This window comes from Physeter macrocephalus, chromosome 19 (assembly GCF_002837175.3).
Source record: "Physeter macrocephalus isolate SW-GA chromosome 19, ASM283717v5, whole genome shotgun sequence".
In the NCBI taxonomy this organism is placed as follows: Eukaryota; Metazoa; Chordata; class Mammalia; order Artiodactyla; family Physeteridae; genus Physeter; species Physeter macrocephalus.
The window spans coordinates 59,134,420-59,152,814 of NC_041232.1; the positions used below are offsets into that span (position 1 = coordinate 59,134,420).

An 18,395-nucleotide genomic window follows, 5' to 3' on the forward strand; every position below is an offset into this window, starting at 1 on the left:
ACATCACAGGGAGATCAGCTCGGTGCTTTGTGACCACCTAGAGGGGTGGGATAGGGAGGGTGGGAGGGAGAGGCAAGAGGGAGGAGATATGGGGATATATGTATATGTATAGCTGATTCACTTTGTTATAAAGCAGAAACTAACACACCATTGTAAAGCAATTATACTCCAATAAAGATGTAAATAAATAAATAAGACATGGCCAAAACAGCTTCCAAAGTAGTACCATTTTGTACTACCTCCAGCAATGGATGAGAGTTGAGAGTTTCAATTGTCCATACCCTTATCAATGCTGGTTATCTTCAATATTTTTAATATTAGCTATCGTACTTGGTGTTCAGTGGTATCTCATGGTGGTTTTAATTGGCATTTTCTTGCTGACAAACGATGTTTGAGGACATTGACATGTGTTCCCTATCCACCCCTACTTGTTTTGTGATCCAACATATTTTGGTGAAGGTATTTTGCAGTTGTGTGAGGTTAAGTTCGTTGAGAACATTGATCAAATCTTCTGTATATTTTTTCTGATTTTTTTTAGTCGATTTGCTCTAGCAATTACTGAAAGAAGAGTGTTAAAATCCCTTTAATTGTGTCACTGGCTATGTCTTTCTTTAATTCTCTTAGTTTTCATTTCAAGCATTTGATCCAAGTATATGTTATGAGGTGCAAACAAATTTAGGATTATTGTTTCTTGATGAATTGACTCTCTTATTTTGAAATGTCCCTGATTACCTCTGGTAATACTCTTTGTTCTGAAGCCCATTTTGCACTATATTAATTCACTTCAGCATTCTAAAATTTAGTGTTTGTGTGGTATGTCTTTTCCCATCCTTTTAAGCTGTCTTTATCTTTGTATACGGTTGGCCAAAAAGTTAAATTGGGTTTTTCATGTTACGAAAGACCCAAAAGAACTTTATGGCCAACCCAATATTTATTGTGTATCTCTTGTAAACAGCATATAGTTATGTCTTACTTTTTTATTCAGTTTGACAATCTACCACCTGTTTTTTGGTTTGGCTTTGTTTTCTGTTGTCCGTTTGTTGGTGGGAGGGGTTGTTTAGTATATTTAGAGTTAATTACCTATATTGTTGATCTTAGTCTACCATGTTACTATATGTTTTCTGTTTTTCCCATCTATCTTCATTCTTTTTTCTCCTTTTCTATCCTCTTTGGATAAATCAAGCCTTTTTAGTGTTCCGTGTGTTTCCTTCTATTGGCATTTTAGATATACAACTTTGTTTTATTTTTAGTGGTTGCTCTGGTGATTACAGTATGCACCCTTAAAGTATCACATCTACTTTAATCTAATATTACATCTCTTCAAATATAAGCACCTTACAAGTGTATATTTCCATATACCTTCTCTTGCTCTTTGTTTTATTGCTATACATTTTATTTCTATATATGTCATAAGCTTCATGATACACTGTTATTATTTCCACTTTAAGCAGTCAGTTGCCTTTTGAAGATTTTAAGACCAAGAATAAGACGTTGTATATATGCCCGCATATTTACCATTTCCATGTTCTTCATTCATTCATGTAGATCTGAGTTTCTATCTGGTGTTATCTCGCTTTAGCCTAAAGAACTTTCTTTTACATTTCCTGTAATTCAGGTCTACCAGCAGTGAATTCCCTCACTTTTTATTTATCTGAAAATATCTTTATTTCGCCTTCATATATGAAAAATGTTTTCATGGGATAGAGAAACTTTTTTTTTTTTTTTTTTTTTTTTTGAAGTACACGGGCCTCTCACTGTTGTGGTCTCTCCCGTTGCGGAGCACAGTCTCCGGACGCGCGGGTAATTCAGGTCTACCAGCAGTGAATTCCCTCACTTTTTATTTATCTGAAAATATCTTTATTTCGCCTTCATATATGAAAAATGTTTTCATGGGATAGAGAAACTTTTTTTTTTTTTTTTTTTTTTTTTGAAGTACACGGGCCTCTCACTGTTGTGGTCTCTCCCGTTGCGGAGCACAGTCTCCGGACGCGCGGGCCCAGCGGCCATGGCTCAAGGGCCTAGCCGCTCCGCGGCATGTGGGATCTTCCCGGACCGGGGCACAAGGAATAGAGAAATTTAAATTGACTTTATTTTCATTTTAATACTTTAAAGATATTATTTCATTGTCTTCTGGATTGATTTTTACTGATAAAAATCAGACATTATTTTTGTCACTATTTCCCTGTATATAATGTGTCTTATTTCTCTGGATGCTTTTAACATTTTCTCTTTGGACTTCATCAATTCGTTTACAGTGTACTTAGATGTAGTTTTTTTGTGTGCTTATTCTGCTTGGGATTTGTTGAGATTCTTAGCTATGTGAATCCACATGCATTATTCTCTCTTCTCTACTGGGATTCTAATTATATGTATGTTAGACCACTTGATACTTTTCTATAGGTCACTGAAGTGCTGTTTGTTTGTTTGTTTTTTAATCTCCCTCCCCCACTCTACGCACCCCTCAATTTGGATAATTTCTGCTGTCTTTTCTTCGTGTTCTCTGAGCTTCTCTTCTACTGTGTCTTGTATGCTGTTAAGCCCATCAAGAGAATTTTTCATTTCAGATTTGTATTTTTCCAATTTAGAATTTTTTTTATTTTGGTATAGTTGCCATCTCTATGCTGAGATTTCCCATATGTTCATCAGTTATTCCCATCTTTTCCTTACTACTTGACCATATTTATAATGGCTGTTTTGAGGGCCTTGGATCTATATCAACCCTCCTGGGTATGCGTCATATTTGCTTCAGTGTTTGTCTAATAATTCTCTGCTTGTTTTCCTTTAAAGAGTTTGACTTTTGCTCTGATTGGTAGTTAATTTACTGGCAGATTTGCTTTATCTTATTAAGGATTCTTTTTAGACTTTGCTAGCCTTTATTCTAGGGCTCGAATAATCCTACTCTTAAGGGGTACCAATTCTGGGATATCAACTGACCATCTGGGATATTTATTAAAGTCTCCCCATTCTGGCTAGTCAGAAATCCAACACTGCCCAATATTATGTGACCTTAGGACTCTATGTTCAGCTTATAGCCCCCAGTAGCAAATATCTGCTATGCTTCATGGAATCTTGCCCTCAAGTGCAGATTAAAGTTTGGCCAAAGACATAGGGTATTTCTATTAAGGTTTCTAGGATTCTTTTTCTACATAGCTCCCTCTTCTCAGGTACCCTGTCCCCCAAATTCTAGTCCCCTCAAAACTCTCAAACTATAATCTCTGTTTCCTCTACCCAGTGAAATTACAGTTCTCTGGGTTCCACTTCCCTGTGTCCAGGTTTAGAAAGTTCTCCTGGGCAGAAAACTAGGGATATGGCAGAGCCTCTTAAGTTTCCTTCTGTCTATAATCACGGCCCATATTACCTGTTGCTCAAAGCCTGAAAATAGTTGTTTCATGTATTTTATAGTTTTATGTTTATTTCCATGGAAAAGTTAAGTCTAATACCTATTAATACCATTATGGTTGGAACCAAGTTAGCAATCATTAATTATGCAGAATTACTGTGTACTCAAGGAAGCATATGATAGTGGCCTCTGTATTTGTGTAAGCTGTTATCACCCCCAATAAAAGGAGTGCTTTAATATCACTCACAACCCCCAAATAGCAAATCAGGAATGGTTCCTAAGGGAACCACACTAAGGTAACTTCCCAGGGCAATTCATGTGACAGGAAATGAGGACTGTATATATGTAACTGGAAACTTCATGTCCATTTAGGGGCTTTTCTGTGTTCCATTGTCTTAGTCTGTTTGGGCTGCTATAACGGAATACCATAGACTGAGTGGCTTGTAAAAACAGAAATTTATTTCTCACAGTTCTGGAGGCTGGGAATTCCAAGAGCGAGGCGTTGGCAGATTCAGTGTCTGGCAAGAGCCTGCTTCCTCGTTCATAGATGGCCGTCTTCTCTCTGTGTGCTCACATGGTGAAGGACAAGTGAGCTCTCTGGGGTCTCTTTTATTATAAGAGCATTAACCCCATTCATGAAGTCTCCACCCTCATGATCTAATCACATTGTGCTCCCATAGGCCCCACTTCCTAATACCATGACATTGGGAGTTAGGATTTCAACGTATGAATTTTGAAAGGACACAGACATTCATGGAATTCTATGAAATCAGAGGATCATAAAGCCATGGTTCAAATAGGGTACTTAGTGACATTCTTCTCTACCTACCATTAGCAAATGCAGGAATGAACTGGGCTGAGGAGAGATGCTTTGAGAGCAAGTTCAATGGAAGCTGGCATGTGCATTCCTCCTATTCATGAGCCTAAATGGTAATTTTCAGTCTTTTCTTAAGTGAGAGAACCATCTCTCTCCACCTCCTTTCTCTTTAATGAAATCCTTTGCAAGGCTGCTCTGTTCAATTGGAGGTTAAAAGAATGGAGCTTCTCTGTTGCCCAATCCACTGGCTACAGTTCAGAAATGTCTTTACAAAATCCTAGGACTCTGTGGAACACATTTGAAAACCACTGAGCTGGAACATCTCCTGATAATATCAGAGCCTCTTTAGTCCCTAACCCAGACCCCTGTCTTTGATATAATCCAGTGGTTCTCAACTCTGTCTGCACATTGGGATAACTGAGAGCTTTGAAAAATGTACTACTGTTCAGGTCCCACCTCTAGAAAGTTGACTTAATTGGTCTGGATCAGATCCCAACTATGGTGTTCTTTATGAAGCTTCCTGGATGATTCTAACATGCAGCCAGGGTTGAGAACCTTTAATCAGACAGTGTGTGGTTGCATTCCTTTTCTCCCACACTCAGCTCTTGCTCAGGCTTGAGCACTTGCTTCAAGACTCAGGAGTGGAATGCCAAGATTCCCCAGAGCTCTGGGGATTGTCTTGGATGAGTTAGGGAAAGAGAAATCCCAGGGTGGGAGGTCATGAACCCCTGCATGCCTAGTTCTTTCTGGGAGGACAGTATTTTCATCCACCCATATAACTGACCTCTGCCCACCATGCAGTGTACTTGGAAAACCTAAACAGAGGATGGACTGTGTTAGAGTTTCTTACTATGTAAATTACAAAGTGTTCAGAGAGCAAAACAGGAATACTCAGTGGTGCTAAATTACATATCCTAATAGGCCTGTGGTGGTTTGCTCTGCACATTTACCACCAAAAAGTGCTGCGAATGTCACAGCAACCACAGAAGAGCCCCACCCCAGAGGAATTATGGTGTTAAAGCATTAGATAAGTGGTTTTACAACTCAATTATATATCAGAATTATCTGGGGAGCATGTTAAAATGCACATTCCTTGGTCCCACCCTGGGAGATGGCGAATGAGCCTATCTGCAGTGGGGCCTAGGAATCTGTATGAGTAACTAGTACCTTAGGTGGCTCTGATACAGGGATCTAGGACCACATCTCGAAAAGTACCAGGTACCAAAATAATAGATAAAGCTCCCCTCATTCCTTCATACCCAGGCACATTTTCCTGTTCATGTAAAGCAAAATATCCCACAAACAGTAAATTTAAATTATTGCTGTCAAAAGTAGCACAAACACAGCTAACCCAAAAGAGTAGTTTATCATCCACAAAGTCATGCTTGAGTTTTGATTTTTGATATGATTTTTCTCAGACCCAAATCGTCATGTCGTCCACTCATTGTGACAAAACTTGCTTTAGATAAGCCTGAGATAAGGCTGGGTGACTTCCTTTCTTCCATTTTCATAGGCTTTTAAGTTTTTATGCAGTGATTTAATGCTTGTTTTTAAAATTATGTAAAAATAAAGTACTTTTTAAAAAGAAATCTGACTTGTACAAAATTTAAATTCTGTATAAGCCAGTTTATATGTTGGTTGTGGGGGAGGAGATAGTTATCTACTTTACAAAATAATTCTTCACATTACAGAAGGACTTCCTTCCATAAACACATTCTGTAGGAGAGAAATCTGTCTAGTGTTTTCACAATGGTGTTTCCCTGATGAATATTTGGCCTGGGCTCAAGGTGCATGGAAAGCACTGCTCTTATAAAAAGTAAGCCATACCTTCAGAATGACTGTGAGTTCCACAAACAATCAATCAATTTGTGGAGATGGGGAAGCAGCCAAGATGAAACTGGAGGAAAGGGGGCAGGACACAATATTTGAAAGAATGACATAGCCCGAGGACATGACATAAACTGATTAGAACCAAATGGGTCCAAGATGGCAGACAGGTCGACTTCCACTGGACCTTGAGCCTCAGTATACACTCACTGTAACACATCAGCAAGCTAAATGACACACCCACAGGCACCATGACAGTTCCAAGGCCAACCATAAGGATCAAAAAGTGGGTGGTGGCCCAATTCCTAGAAATCCCCGCCCCTTCCTGAAATAGCTGCAATACTCCTCCCACTCATTAGCCTATGAAATTACCCACCCCTGTAATAACTGACAACCCCATACTCTGGTGCATTTCTCACCTTCTGAGATGGCCCACACTCTGTCTGTGGAGTGTGTTTCTCTCTAAATAAATCCATTTCTTACCCATCACTTTGTCTCTCACTGAATTCTTTCTGCGATGAGATATCAAGAATCTGAGCTTCATTAAGTCCTGAAACCAGGTGTGTGATCTAAGTTGGAAGACCGTGAGTTTTGGCCAGGTTGGAGTCACAGCCGTGTGGGTTCAAGCCCTAATCAGGGTTTTGGCTGGGTTCGAGTCCTGACCACATGGGTTCAAGTCCCAATCTGGATTTAGGCTGGGTTCGAGTCCCGGCATGTGGGTTCAAGTCCCAATCTGAGGTGCACGGTTTCAAAGAGACATGCTGAGCTTGACGGTATTAAAAGTTTTCCATAAAAATAATCTGGCCCAATGTAGAATCTCATCAGCTATTCCCTTACTTGCTAACCATTTCAGAGATAGCCCTGTTGGGGGCTGAGGGTAGTATAAAGTCTATAAAAGATTCAGGTCTGATCCCCCAGAAAAATCTAAAGGGGAAATGGAAACAAGTGCTATGTGGGTTAATAAAGCCCCAAGTCAAAGCCCCCTATATGGAATAATATCCCCAGACCTCTGGAGAAGGATGGGAGGGAGAGCTCGCTTGCCCCTGCATTGAGCTGGGAGCCTGTTTTGCGATGTCTGGCTCTGTCTCAATGGAGTAAGTGCTCAGTTCTCAGTGAAGGGCATATTGGAACTGACAGTCTCACCATTGTGTATATAATCTGTCATGGCTGACAGATGAAGAAATGGGATTTTGTGAAATGCAACGAGATATAGCCATCAGCCACTGCTGGAAGGAAGCCTTGTTCTCCTGGACCCCTTAAAAAGCACTCATTCTCAGTCCTCTTTGCCCCTTCACTGCAGCCGTCTGAGCGCTGGGTTTAAAGCACCATTTCCCCCCCCCATTACTGCTGATCTTTTGTTGTGGTTCCCTTTTGTCCACCCTGCCCTTTGATTGCCAGGCTCTCCCAGCAGGGCAAATTGCAGCTGAAATGGTAGAAACAATGGGATCAGGCAGTGTCCAGATGGAGGCACTGGGAACCAGGCATGCTTAACTGCTTACTTTCAGCTGGTCTGCCCTGAGTATAAGTGAGCAGGCCCCACCTTTCAATTGCCAGAGTGAAATCCACCCTCCTGACAGTCACATGGGCTTCCCCAGAAGCAGGGTTAATTGGAAAATGAAACAATTAATGGGAGATGAGAAAGAACTAACAGTAAAAATCGCGCTGAAGGGAAGTTACCTTGCAAGTGCCTTTAGTCCTTAAGTATTTGGGAACGATCTTTTGTTCAACATGTAATGCATCTGAGCCCTCCAGTTTCATCATGAGCCATTATGAAATGAGTGATTGGTGGCTTATTGTCTTTTGTGTGCAGCCATATATTTTGTCATGGTAATGGGCATCTTAAATATTATTTTGTTTGTTCATTCAACAAACATTTATTGAAAACTTTCTGGGTGGTTTGCTTTGTAATAGATACTGGAGATAAAAGGATAAATGAGTGTCTCTGACCTCAAAGTACTTACAGTCTAGGAGAGGGAGACAGAAAAGTATACAAATAAGTGGCACATCGCATTACAAGGATTGTGATAGATGTCTTCATGAGAGACAATGGTGCGTGCAGAAGGAATGGCATAAGAAATTAGGCTGAAGGAGGGTACAGTGTCTGTAGACAATATGTTGCAATATACATGTCATTAATCTCACTAATGACAAAATGGAATACCCATAGTGAAATGGATGTTCATTTATTCAGTAAATGTTTATTGAGTGCCTACTATTTGCCAGGCACTGTACTTGGTATCTCTGTGATGGTGTATACAGGCTAGAAAGGGAGACAGGCATTAATTCAATTAGTACAAAAATCAAATGTAAATTTAAAAGTATGATAAGTACAACAAAGATGAGATACATGGTTTCATGAAAACTTATAATAGGAGTATTTCTATAAGGTAGGGGGCCTCATTAGGATTGAGCTGAGATTAGAACATAAAGAAAAGTTAATGAAGGACTCTACTAGTTGCCAAGAATAAGAAGATGGAGCAATAAGGAAAAACTGATGGGAATTCGGGGTGAGGATTCCAGCTTTACCACGAAGCCCCTCTGTGGACTTCAGTATACAGATCTGGAAAAGTGGAGAGAGGTTGATGACAAGGGTAGAGGTGAGCGGGTGGCTATGATTGCTGTTTTGCCCAGGTCAAAAATAACTTAAACCTTTTGTTCTACAATTTTTATTAAGTACTACCACTGACTCTCTAGAATGTTCTAGTGTGAGCAACCAATTATTTTGTCACCCAAAGAAGTGGGAAATTTTGTTTCCAAGCCCTCTTCTAGCCTGTCATCCTGTGAGTATACACATAGTGCCAACTAAAATCCAAAGCATAAATGACAAATTAACAAAGCCCTGACTCATAAAAGATAAGTAGAATTTACTATTTTATGCCATGAATAAGATTTCTCTATTTTTGCCAAAAATGAGATAGAGCCTATGTCCACAGCAGTAATACCTAGCGGCCAAAGTCAAGTGTCGGGATTAGTTCTCTAGATGTTGATGATGGCAGTGTCTCTACTATAAACTGCAAGATGAAGAAAAAATTAAATACTTTTTTTTCTTAATTTTCTCCTGGGCACTTAACAGGCTTAGCTTGGGGAAGCTCTCTCATAATTCTTAAAAAATACTCTTCAGGGCTTCCCTGGTGGCGCAGTGGTTGAGAGTCCGCCTGCCGATGCAGGGGACACGGGTTTGGGAAGATCCCACATGCCGCGGAGAGGCTGGGCCCGTGAGCCACGGCCGCTGAGCCTGCGCGTCCGGAGCCTGTGCTCCACAACGGGAGAGGCCACGACAGTGAGAGACCCGCGTAACGCAAAAAAAAAAAAAAAAAAAAAACGATTCAATATTGGAAGTATAAACAGGATTTCACAAAATCAGGGAGGCAGAAAATAACCCTAGGGATTCCAGGAACTGGTGTGAATGAAACCCTGGTTGCTTTACTATATTGAATTTTACCCATAATTCTTTCTGCCATCTGCGTTTTGACTCTTAACAGGGACGATAAGAGATGTTTTCTAATAAAGCATAAATCCTATAGCATCAATGGCAAAAGACAGAGAAGACATAGGTGATAGATATATAGCTAGCTAGCTAGCCAGCTAGATAGACACATACAATACATACATACATAGACAGGTAAACAGACAGATACATATTATAGGCTAAAACTTCCTAAATTCACTAAGCCATCATCATATACTTCTTAGTTGGGTTATTATCAAAGCTTTCTTAATTTACTAATATTTTCCCTTCGTTAACAAATCTTAGGGAAATACATCCTCTGTGTATAAAACAGGACTTATAATAAGCTTTAAAGACTGCTTTCTTTGTACTGGTAGCCTGGCTTAAAATCTATCTGGAACAATGTGAACATATCTATATTAAAAATAGCTTAATATCTCAAAACAGTGTGTTCACTATCCATTCCCTTTGTGAGTTTATAGATGCTGGATATGTTGTGTCTCTAGCACACGTTCTGCCTTTGCTGGTCGAAGAGTTAGTCTAAGGAAGGTGCAAAGTCTGAAGACATTCGTGTAGAGCCAATGTAGGGAAAAACGCAGCTGACGAAGTCCAATGGAGTGATCTTGAATGATAATGATTTTTTTTTTCCTGGCACATTTGTCCAAGAGACTTGTTTCCTTTTTTTTTTTTTTCTTTTCTCAAGGTTCCTTTTGAGAATATCCACGCGTTTTCTCAAGAGAGTAGTCAGGGCCTAATGTGGGCTTGAGGATGTCTTAGCAGGCTCACTCCCAAACACACACCACTCCTAGAGTTGGCAGAGATTTGAGGGCTCTTCCATGTTTCTTTCCTTCTTTTCGTTTCTTCTCTATGCCCTTGACTCGCCCACTTTTCCCCACACAGTCGTCAAACTTCCCCCCCTTAATTTCTCAACTTGTGCTTTTTCTCCTTGTTGCAGTGGTTCCTAATGAGTTGCCTGTTTGAGTTCAGAGATGCTGAACTCCAGGATAAACTCCAAACAGAAATGAACTGCAGTAGGCAGAAGCAAGGGAAAGATGTGTGTTGGAGAAGAAGCTGGGGCAAAAATAAGCTGCAGCTGGAGTTAAGGAAACGAGTGCAGGGAGTCTGGAAGTTCAGATGCTCTCCTGAGCTCTGCCACCTAGGGCAGGACTCTCCATGGCTGAAGTTTTAGCGTCTTCATTTGGAAAATAGAAGCATTGGACTGAGGGACCTTTAGGGCCCCTCCTGACTCTAAACAGTTCTTATTCTGAGATTGCATTAAACCAAGATAGGTTAAAGTTCCTGTTATCTAGGGGAAGAAAGACAGCGATTATAGCATCCTTAATAATGTTCAAAATCAACACAAGTGTATTTTTACTAAAGAAATTGAAAAAAACCTTCACAAAGCATTCTGGAATTAAAGGTGTCTGTTTCCAACTTTTGAATAATTAAGCCTTTTGACATTAAATTTTAAATAGTTTCAACATGCTGATCTTTGTTTCTCTCTCTCTCCTTCTCCACTCCACCCACCCTTAGGCTTATGAGCGGCCACAGAAACACTCAGCTCTCCATTATGACCCAGGCCTCCCACAGGACTTCACCGGTGACACCTTAAAACCAAAGCACCAGCAAAAAAGCAGCAGCCAGAACCACGTGGACTGGTCCACCAACTCTGACAATGGACCTGCCACTCAGAATTGCTTCATCAGTACAGAGTCTGGCAGAGAAACTGCAAGCACCAGCAAGATCCCAGCTCTTGAGCCCCTGGCTTCCTTTGCAAAGGCCCAGGGTAAGAAAGGCAGTGCAGGAAGCACATGGAGTCAGTTGTCCAACAGTAGCAAAGATCTGCTCTTGGGAGGTGTGGTTCCATCTCCAAGCAACCACAGCTCACCAGCTCCACCCAGCAGCTCTGCTGAGTGCAGTGGGCTCCAGCCCTTGGTAGATCAAGATGGAGGAGGTGCAAAGGAGCCCCCAGAACCACCTACTACTATAGGCAGCAAGAAAAAGTCCAGTAAAAAAGATGTGATAAGTCAAACCATACCAAACTCAGACCTAGACTGGGTCAAGAATGCTCAGAAAGCATTTGACAATACAGAAGGGAAAAGGGAAGGCTACTCTGCAGATAATGCCCAAGAGGCATCACCAGTCAGGCAGAATGTGAGTTCTGTCAGTAATCCTGAAAATGACTCAAGCCATGTCCGGATTACTATCCCTATCAAGGCACCCTGCCTAGATCCAAGCAGCCATAAGAAGAAAAAGAGACAGTCCATCAAAGCAGTGGTGGAAAAGATCATGCCAGAGAAAGCCCTGGCTTCTGGAATCACTATGAGCAGTGAAGTAGTTAATAGGATACTTTCCAACCCCGAGGGTAATAAGAAAGATCCCCGTGTCCCTAAGTTGGGTAAAATGATGGAGAACGAGTCCCCCTCAGCTGGCCTTGAAACTGGTGGAAATGCTGAGAAAGTTGTCCCTGGAGGTGTATCTAAGCAGCGGAAGCCACCCATGGTCGTGACACCTCCAACATGCACAGATCACTCTCCAAGAAAGCTGCCAGAAATCCAGCACCCCAAATTCGCTGCAAAACGGAGGTGGACGTGCAGCAAACCAAAACCCACCAGTCTCCTTCGGGAGGCAGTCATGGCCACCTCCGATAAACTGATGGTGGAACCGCCATCTGCTTACCCCATAACCCCATCCAGCCCTCTGTACACCAACACAGACAGTCTTACTGTGATCACGCCGGTAAAAAAGAAGCGGGGACGACCAAAGAAGCAGCCTTTGCTCACGGTTGAGACGATTCACGAGGGGACTTCCACCAGTCCAGTCAGTCCCATCAGCCGGGAATTTCCCGGAACCAAGAAAAGAAAGAGACGACGTAGTTTAGCTAAGTTGGCCCAGTTAGTGCCAGGAGAGGACAAACCCATGAGTGAGATGAAATTTCACAAAAAAGTTGGAAAGCTTGGGGTGTTGGATAAGAAGACCATCAAAACTATCAATAAGATGAAAACACTCAAAAGGAAAAATATCTTGAACCAGATCTTGTCCTGCTCCAGCAGCATTGCGCTGAAGGCCAAAGCTCCCCCAGAGACCAGCCCTGGGGCAGCAGCAATTGAGAGCAAATTGGGCAAGCAGATAAATGTCAGTAAGAGGGGCACCATCTACATTGGCAAGAAGAGGGGCAGGAAGCCAAGGGCAGAGCTGCCACCCCCATCCGAAGAACCCAAAACAGCCATCAAGCACCCGAGGCCAGTTTCTAGCCAGCCGGATGTTCCCGTCGTGCCTTCCAACTTTCAGTCACTTGTGGCGTCTTCACCAGCAGCTATGCACCCACTTTCGACACAGTTAGGTGGGTCCAATGGCAACCTGAGCCCCGCCAGCACTGAAACCAACTTTTCAGAGTTGAAAACTATGCCAAATCTCCAGCCCATCAGTGCTCTTCCAACCAAAACCCAAAAGGGAATCCATAGTGGGACCTGGAAGCTGTCCCCACCCAGGCTGATGGCCAACTCCCCTTCACACCTTTGCGAGATCGGGTCACTCAAGGAGATAACACTGTCCCCTGTGAGCGAGTCCCACAGTGAGGAGACGATCCCGAGTGACAGTGGCATTGGGACAGACAACAACAGCACGTCTGACCAAGCAGAGAAGAGTTCCGAATCCCGACGGAGGTACTCTTTTGATTTCTGCTCCCTGGACAACCCGGAGGCCATCCCATCTGACACCAGCACAAAGAACCGGCATGGCCACCGGCAGAAGCATCTCATTGTGGACAACTTTCTGGCCCACGAAAGCCTCAAGAAGCCAAAGCACAAGAGGAAACGGAAAAGCCTGCAAAACCGTGATGATCTCCAGTTTCTGGCAGACCTGGAAGAGCTCATCACCAAGTTCCAAGTGTTCAGGATCTCTCACCGGAGTTATACTTTTTACCATGAGAATCCATATCCCAGCATTTTTCGGATTAATTTTGATCACTATTACCCGGTGCCATATATCCAGTATGACCCGTTGCTCTATCTTCGTAGGACTTCAGACTTAAAGTCAAAGAAGAAGCGTGGTAGGCCTGCAAAAACCAATGACACCATGACAAAGGTGCCTTTTTTACAAGGGTTCAGCTACCCTATTCCCAGTGGAAGTTACTATGCACCCTATGGAATGCCTTACACATCAATGCCTATGATGAACCTTGGTTATTACAGTCAGTACCCAGCTCCTCTGTACCTGTCGCACACGCTCGGAGCAGCGTCCCCATTCATGAGGCCAACAGTGCCACCACCTCAGTTTCACACAAGCTCCCATGTGAAGATGTCTGGTACGGCTAAGCATAAAGCAAAGCATGGAGTGCACCTGCAGGGGCCCGTGGGCATGGGCCTCAGTGACAGGCAGCCATCCCTGAATCCCCCCAAGGTGGGCAGTGCCGGTCTGTCCAGTGGTCGGCTCCACAAGAGGAAACACAAACACAAGCATAAGCACAAGGAAGACCGGCTCCTGGGGACCCACGACAACCTGAGTGGTCTCTTTGCAGGCAAGGCCGCAGGCTTCTCCAGCCACGTCCTGAGCGAGCGGCTGAGCAGCGCAGACAAAGAGCTCTCACTTGTGAGTGAGAGAAGCAAGCATAAGGAAAAGCAGAGGTACCAGCACAGTGAAGCCGGCCACAAAGCGCCCAAGAACAACTTTGAGGCGGACCCCCTGTCTACGCTCTCACTTTCTGATGCCCAGCATTGGACGCAGGCCAAGGACAAAGGTGACTTGAGCGGCGAGCCTGTGGACTCGTGTGCAAAACGGTACTCTGGCAACGGTGGGGACGGCAGCAGCGCAAGACCGGAGAGCCTGGATGTGTTCAGTGAGATGAACCCTGCGAACGACAAGTGGGACAGTGACGTGAGTGGGAGTAAAAGGAGGAGCTATGAAGGCTTTGGGACGTACAGGGAAAAGGACATCCAAGCCTTCAAGATGAACCGCAAGGAGAGAAGTTCCTATGACTCCTCCTTATCTCCAGGTAAGGCCGAGTTTTCTTCAAACTTGGACTGTCTTGTTCCTTGGTTGCTGGGTCCTGCCCTTCAGCAGTCCGCCATCTTTAGCACGTTGCGTTCACTAGTTTGCAGAGAGGTAGAAACCAAATGAAAACAGGTCTCCTTGCAAATTTGAGTCTGCTGCACATTTTATGCATTGTTTAATCAGTTATTCTCTGTCTTTCCTCTCTTGGAGCCATTGCCTGAGAACTGTGGGCCCAGAGGCATCCCCAATAGCTGCCAAGACTATAACCATACCCACTCCCTTTATGCTTTTAATTAAAGACGCTATGCCTAAGTCTTCATCTGATCTGATGGTAAATTTGCTAGTTGGATAAAACCTCTAAAACTCTCTAGGAATACCAACAAGATCCCAAGAATGCCAAAGTTGGATGGGAATGAATATCTAGTTTACCTGACATGCTAGCTCTAGAAGTCACACATCCTAGGTTGAAACATCTACAGGAGAACCATTGGAAGCTGATGACCAGTGAATCTTGAAGTCTACCTGATAAGGAAGCCACAGCCCAAAGCCATGTTGTCCTCTTTTTGGCATTTGATAAGCAGCACTTGGTAGACCCCAAAAGTGAAGCCCTGGCCTGTCATTTCCCTGCATAAAGGTGGAGGTGGGGGGAACCTGACTGAAAGGCACTGTGAGCCTCCTGCCTCTGCTGGAACCTACCACTGTGTCTCTTTGCACATCCACTGGGGCTGGGATTTGCCCACTAATCTCTAAACTGAAGTGCTGGTGGCTACTAGGAAGAGCTCATTCCTTGTCAGTTGCTGGGAGAATTTCCTTGCTAACCTGCCCACCCACATAAACCTTCCTTGCCATGGAAGCCTCACACTTCTGCATAAATATCCCTTTGTCCATGTCCACACATCACACAGATGATAAAAGACTCCTGTAGAACAGAGTAGTTATTTACTAGGAAAAAGGTCGAAACTCCTTTCTTAGGAGCTGCAGAAGCTAAAAGGATTCCTCGTGCTCTCCCTGCCCCCAAACAGTACAAACCCTCTGGCCAAAGCCTGGTTTAAAGGACTGATCACCCCCTGATAAGCCTTGGGTGCACTGTTTCACCTCTGTTTATGATGTGTATCCCTTGTTTGTCTTCTCCCTTCATGCGGAGTCCATAATTAGTGAAGGTGAAGGCAGTCTTTTCATGAGGATTTAGAGACATTTTCTAGGCCAGCAGATTTCGAAAAGAAATATGTTTTGATAATGGCCATTCTGACCGGCTTGAGGTGATACCTCATTGTAGTTTTGATCTGCATTTCTCTGATAATTAGTGATGTTGAGCATCTTTACCTGTGCCTCTTGGCCATCTGTATGTCTTCCTCGGTGAAATGTCTGTTTAGGTCCTCTGCCAATTTTTTAACTGGATTGTTTGTTTTTTTGATATTGAGCTCCATGAGCTGTTTGTATATTTTGGAGATTAATCTTTTGTCTGTTGTTTCATTTGCAAATATTTTCTCCCATTCTGAGGGTTGTCTTTTTGTCTTCTTTATGGTTTCCTTTCTAGAGGGTTGGGATAGGGAGGGTGGGAGGGAGGGTCAAGAGGGAGGGGATATGAGGACATATGTGTGCATATGGCTGATTCACTTTGGTGTACAACAGAAACTAACACAGTATTGTGAAGCAATTGTACTCCAGTAAAGATCTATTAAGAAATAAAGAAAGGAAGGAAGGAAGGTAGGAAGGAAGGAAGGAAGATATGATTATGAGTTAGAAACTACTTAAATATTGCTCCAAAGCACCCCCAGCTTTGAGTTGCTGTTGTGGTAGATGGTCTCCTTGGTTAATGAAGAGACCAATTAGCAGTCATGTTTCCTGCACTTGCTAAGGTGATAAATGGCCCACACTTCATATCTGCCCAAGTGATGTGCTCTTCTGGGTTTCCCCATTTCTGATCATCAGACTTTGTTGAAGGTGTTTGTTTTTTGTGCAAACCCTAAATTAAGCCCACATGGACAGGAGTTGCTAAAAGATTAAACTTTCACATGAGAAGTACTGTTGCTTTCTCTTTCAGTGTGGTGGAATTTATCCATAGAACCAGAAATATCCATGATAGAAGGCATTCTTATTTCTATTTTCTTGGTATTGTTTAGCTAGAAAACAATGGTGGTATGTTATTACTGAGAACCTACAAGCAAGAATTGTAAGTTAACAGACCTGAGAAACAAGGTCTCAAAAACTAAAACCAGCCATTGTTGCCATTAGGGTTCTCAGCAGTCTTACTGGGACGTCTGCATGTCTGGACCGTATTACAGCTGTGTTCTGGTTGAATTTTGCCATCTAGGGGTTCATCCGGTCACTGTGTCTCTGAGGGTGGCCACACTCTAGCCATACAAAATTCCTTGTGTTTGCATTCACAAGGTGGTCGTTACTTCATTTAAAATTCTCCCTCCCCTTCCCCAGCTTGTTACTTGTTTTGCAGCCATCCACAGAAAGCTGGATTCAGCCTAGTAATTGAGTACTGTGCTCAACTCTGTTATGACCTTAGGCATGGTATCCTACCTCTCTGGGGTACTATCTGCCAATCTGTAACTCAAAGAGTTGGGCCAGACCTGTTTTGTATGGCATGTTTCAATTCTTAAAGCCATTTCACATGTATTTCTTAAAACATCCTTCCTGCAATCTTAGAAGAGAAATATTTTCATTCCCATGTTATGGATCAGGACACTGAGGCTCAGAGGTCAAGTGACCTGTCCAAGTTCAGAAAGCTGTCACTTTTTATTCTAAGCCCAGGGCTTTGCCCACTGCATTGCAACTCAACTGCATGTCACCCAACTAGTTAAGGCCAAGTCTAGAACACAGGTCCTGGTCCCCAGCCCAGTGTCCCTATATCCCACCACTACCCTTCCTCTCAGAATCCCATCTATCCTCTGATTACATGCTTTTCCCTAGGGCATCTGCACAGTGATTATGTGATAAGTGCAGAATAGAGTAATTAAGACAAAAAGACATCCCTGTATTCAGTTCCCAACCAATGAAGGAGGATTTCTTATGGCCTAAACTTTTCTAAATATCAGCCTGGAAATATTGATATATACGTTGACAGGGTTTCCACTTCTGTCCTTACTGAAATCCAGTTCCCTGAGTTATTTATGCCACTACTTTGTGCTTATTTTTGTGTTGTATGAGGTTTTTCTTTTTTTTTTTTCTGAACATTTTCATGAATCTTAATTGTTACTGGCTTCTGTGTCTATATGAGTTATGCCTACACATCTTGTTGAATATCTTATTGGAACAGACCAGATTCCTTATCATTCCCTTTCCTTCCGAACCTTGGCCTCTCCTTGCCTATATCCTAAATGTCCCCTCAATTCCTGAACCCCTAAAGCATCAGGAAAAAAATGTCCTTAGTAGCACTTGGAACCCAGTGCATTCACCTTAATATTATACACTCCAAAGAGTGCCAAGTCCCATTAAAAGCTGGGAGACAGATGGGATGAGGCTGAGGTTACTGGAGGCATTAAGATCTTTCAGAGTATCTGAGTCGAGGTGTCTGTTCAGCTGGATGGTATCTGAAGGTCATGATTAGAAATAAGCATCTTCCCTTCCACACCTTCTCTTCCTCTACCTCTTCCTTCTCCATTCTGGGTTCATTTCCATAGCATCTTAATGTCCAATTTCACATGAGCTAGTCTTCTCCAAAATAGATATGGCATAAATACAGATATTATTCTTTACCCTGTTAAAGACCAGATTTAGGAGTGGAGTGAAAAGAGGACTTTGAGCTCTCCCTCAGATCAGAACTGATGAAAGGCACAGTATAAATGGAAGTCATTACCATTATGGAGAGAGGAATTAGAGACCCCATTTAGCAATAGCAGCAGTTGCACACTCCATTTCCTCTTTCCTGCTTGGAAAGTCATCCATCCTCCATCCCCCTGCCCCAGCAGATGGATACATTGTCTTGTTAGCCCCCTTACAACATACCTAGATCTAAGAAA

At 42.8% G+C, this 18,395-nt stretch overlaps 1 protein-coding gene across 11 annotated transcripts in view; it reads left to right on the forward strand.

The window, feature by feature from the left end:
• SETBP1 (SET binding protein 1) overlaps positions 1 to 18,395 on the forward strand; it is a 381,792-nt gene that overhangs the window by 256,238 nt on the left and 107,159 nt on the right. For all 11 annotated transcript variants that reach the window (XR_003677371.2, XR_003677370.2, XM_028480793.2 and 8 more), the window contains one exon: positions 10,966 to 14,425. Coding sequence is in view for 9 of the 11 variants with exons in the window: in XM_028480793.2 (XP_028336594.1) it covers positions 10,966 to 14,425 (3,460 nt within the window). In the remaining 2 variants the exon portion in view is untranslated. The remainder of the gene's footprint in view (positions 1 to 10,965; positions 14,426 to 18,395) is intronic.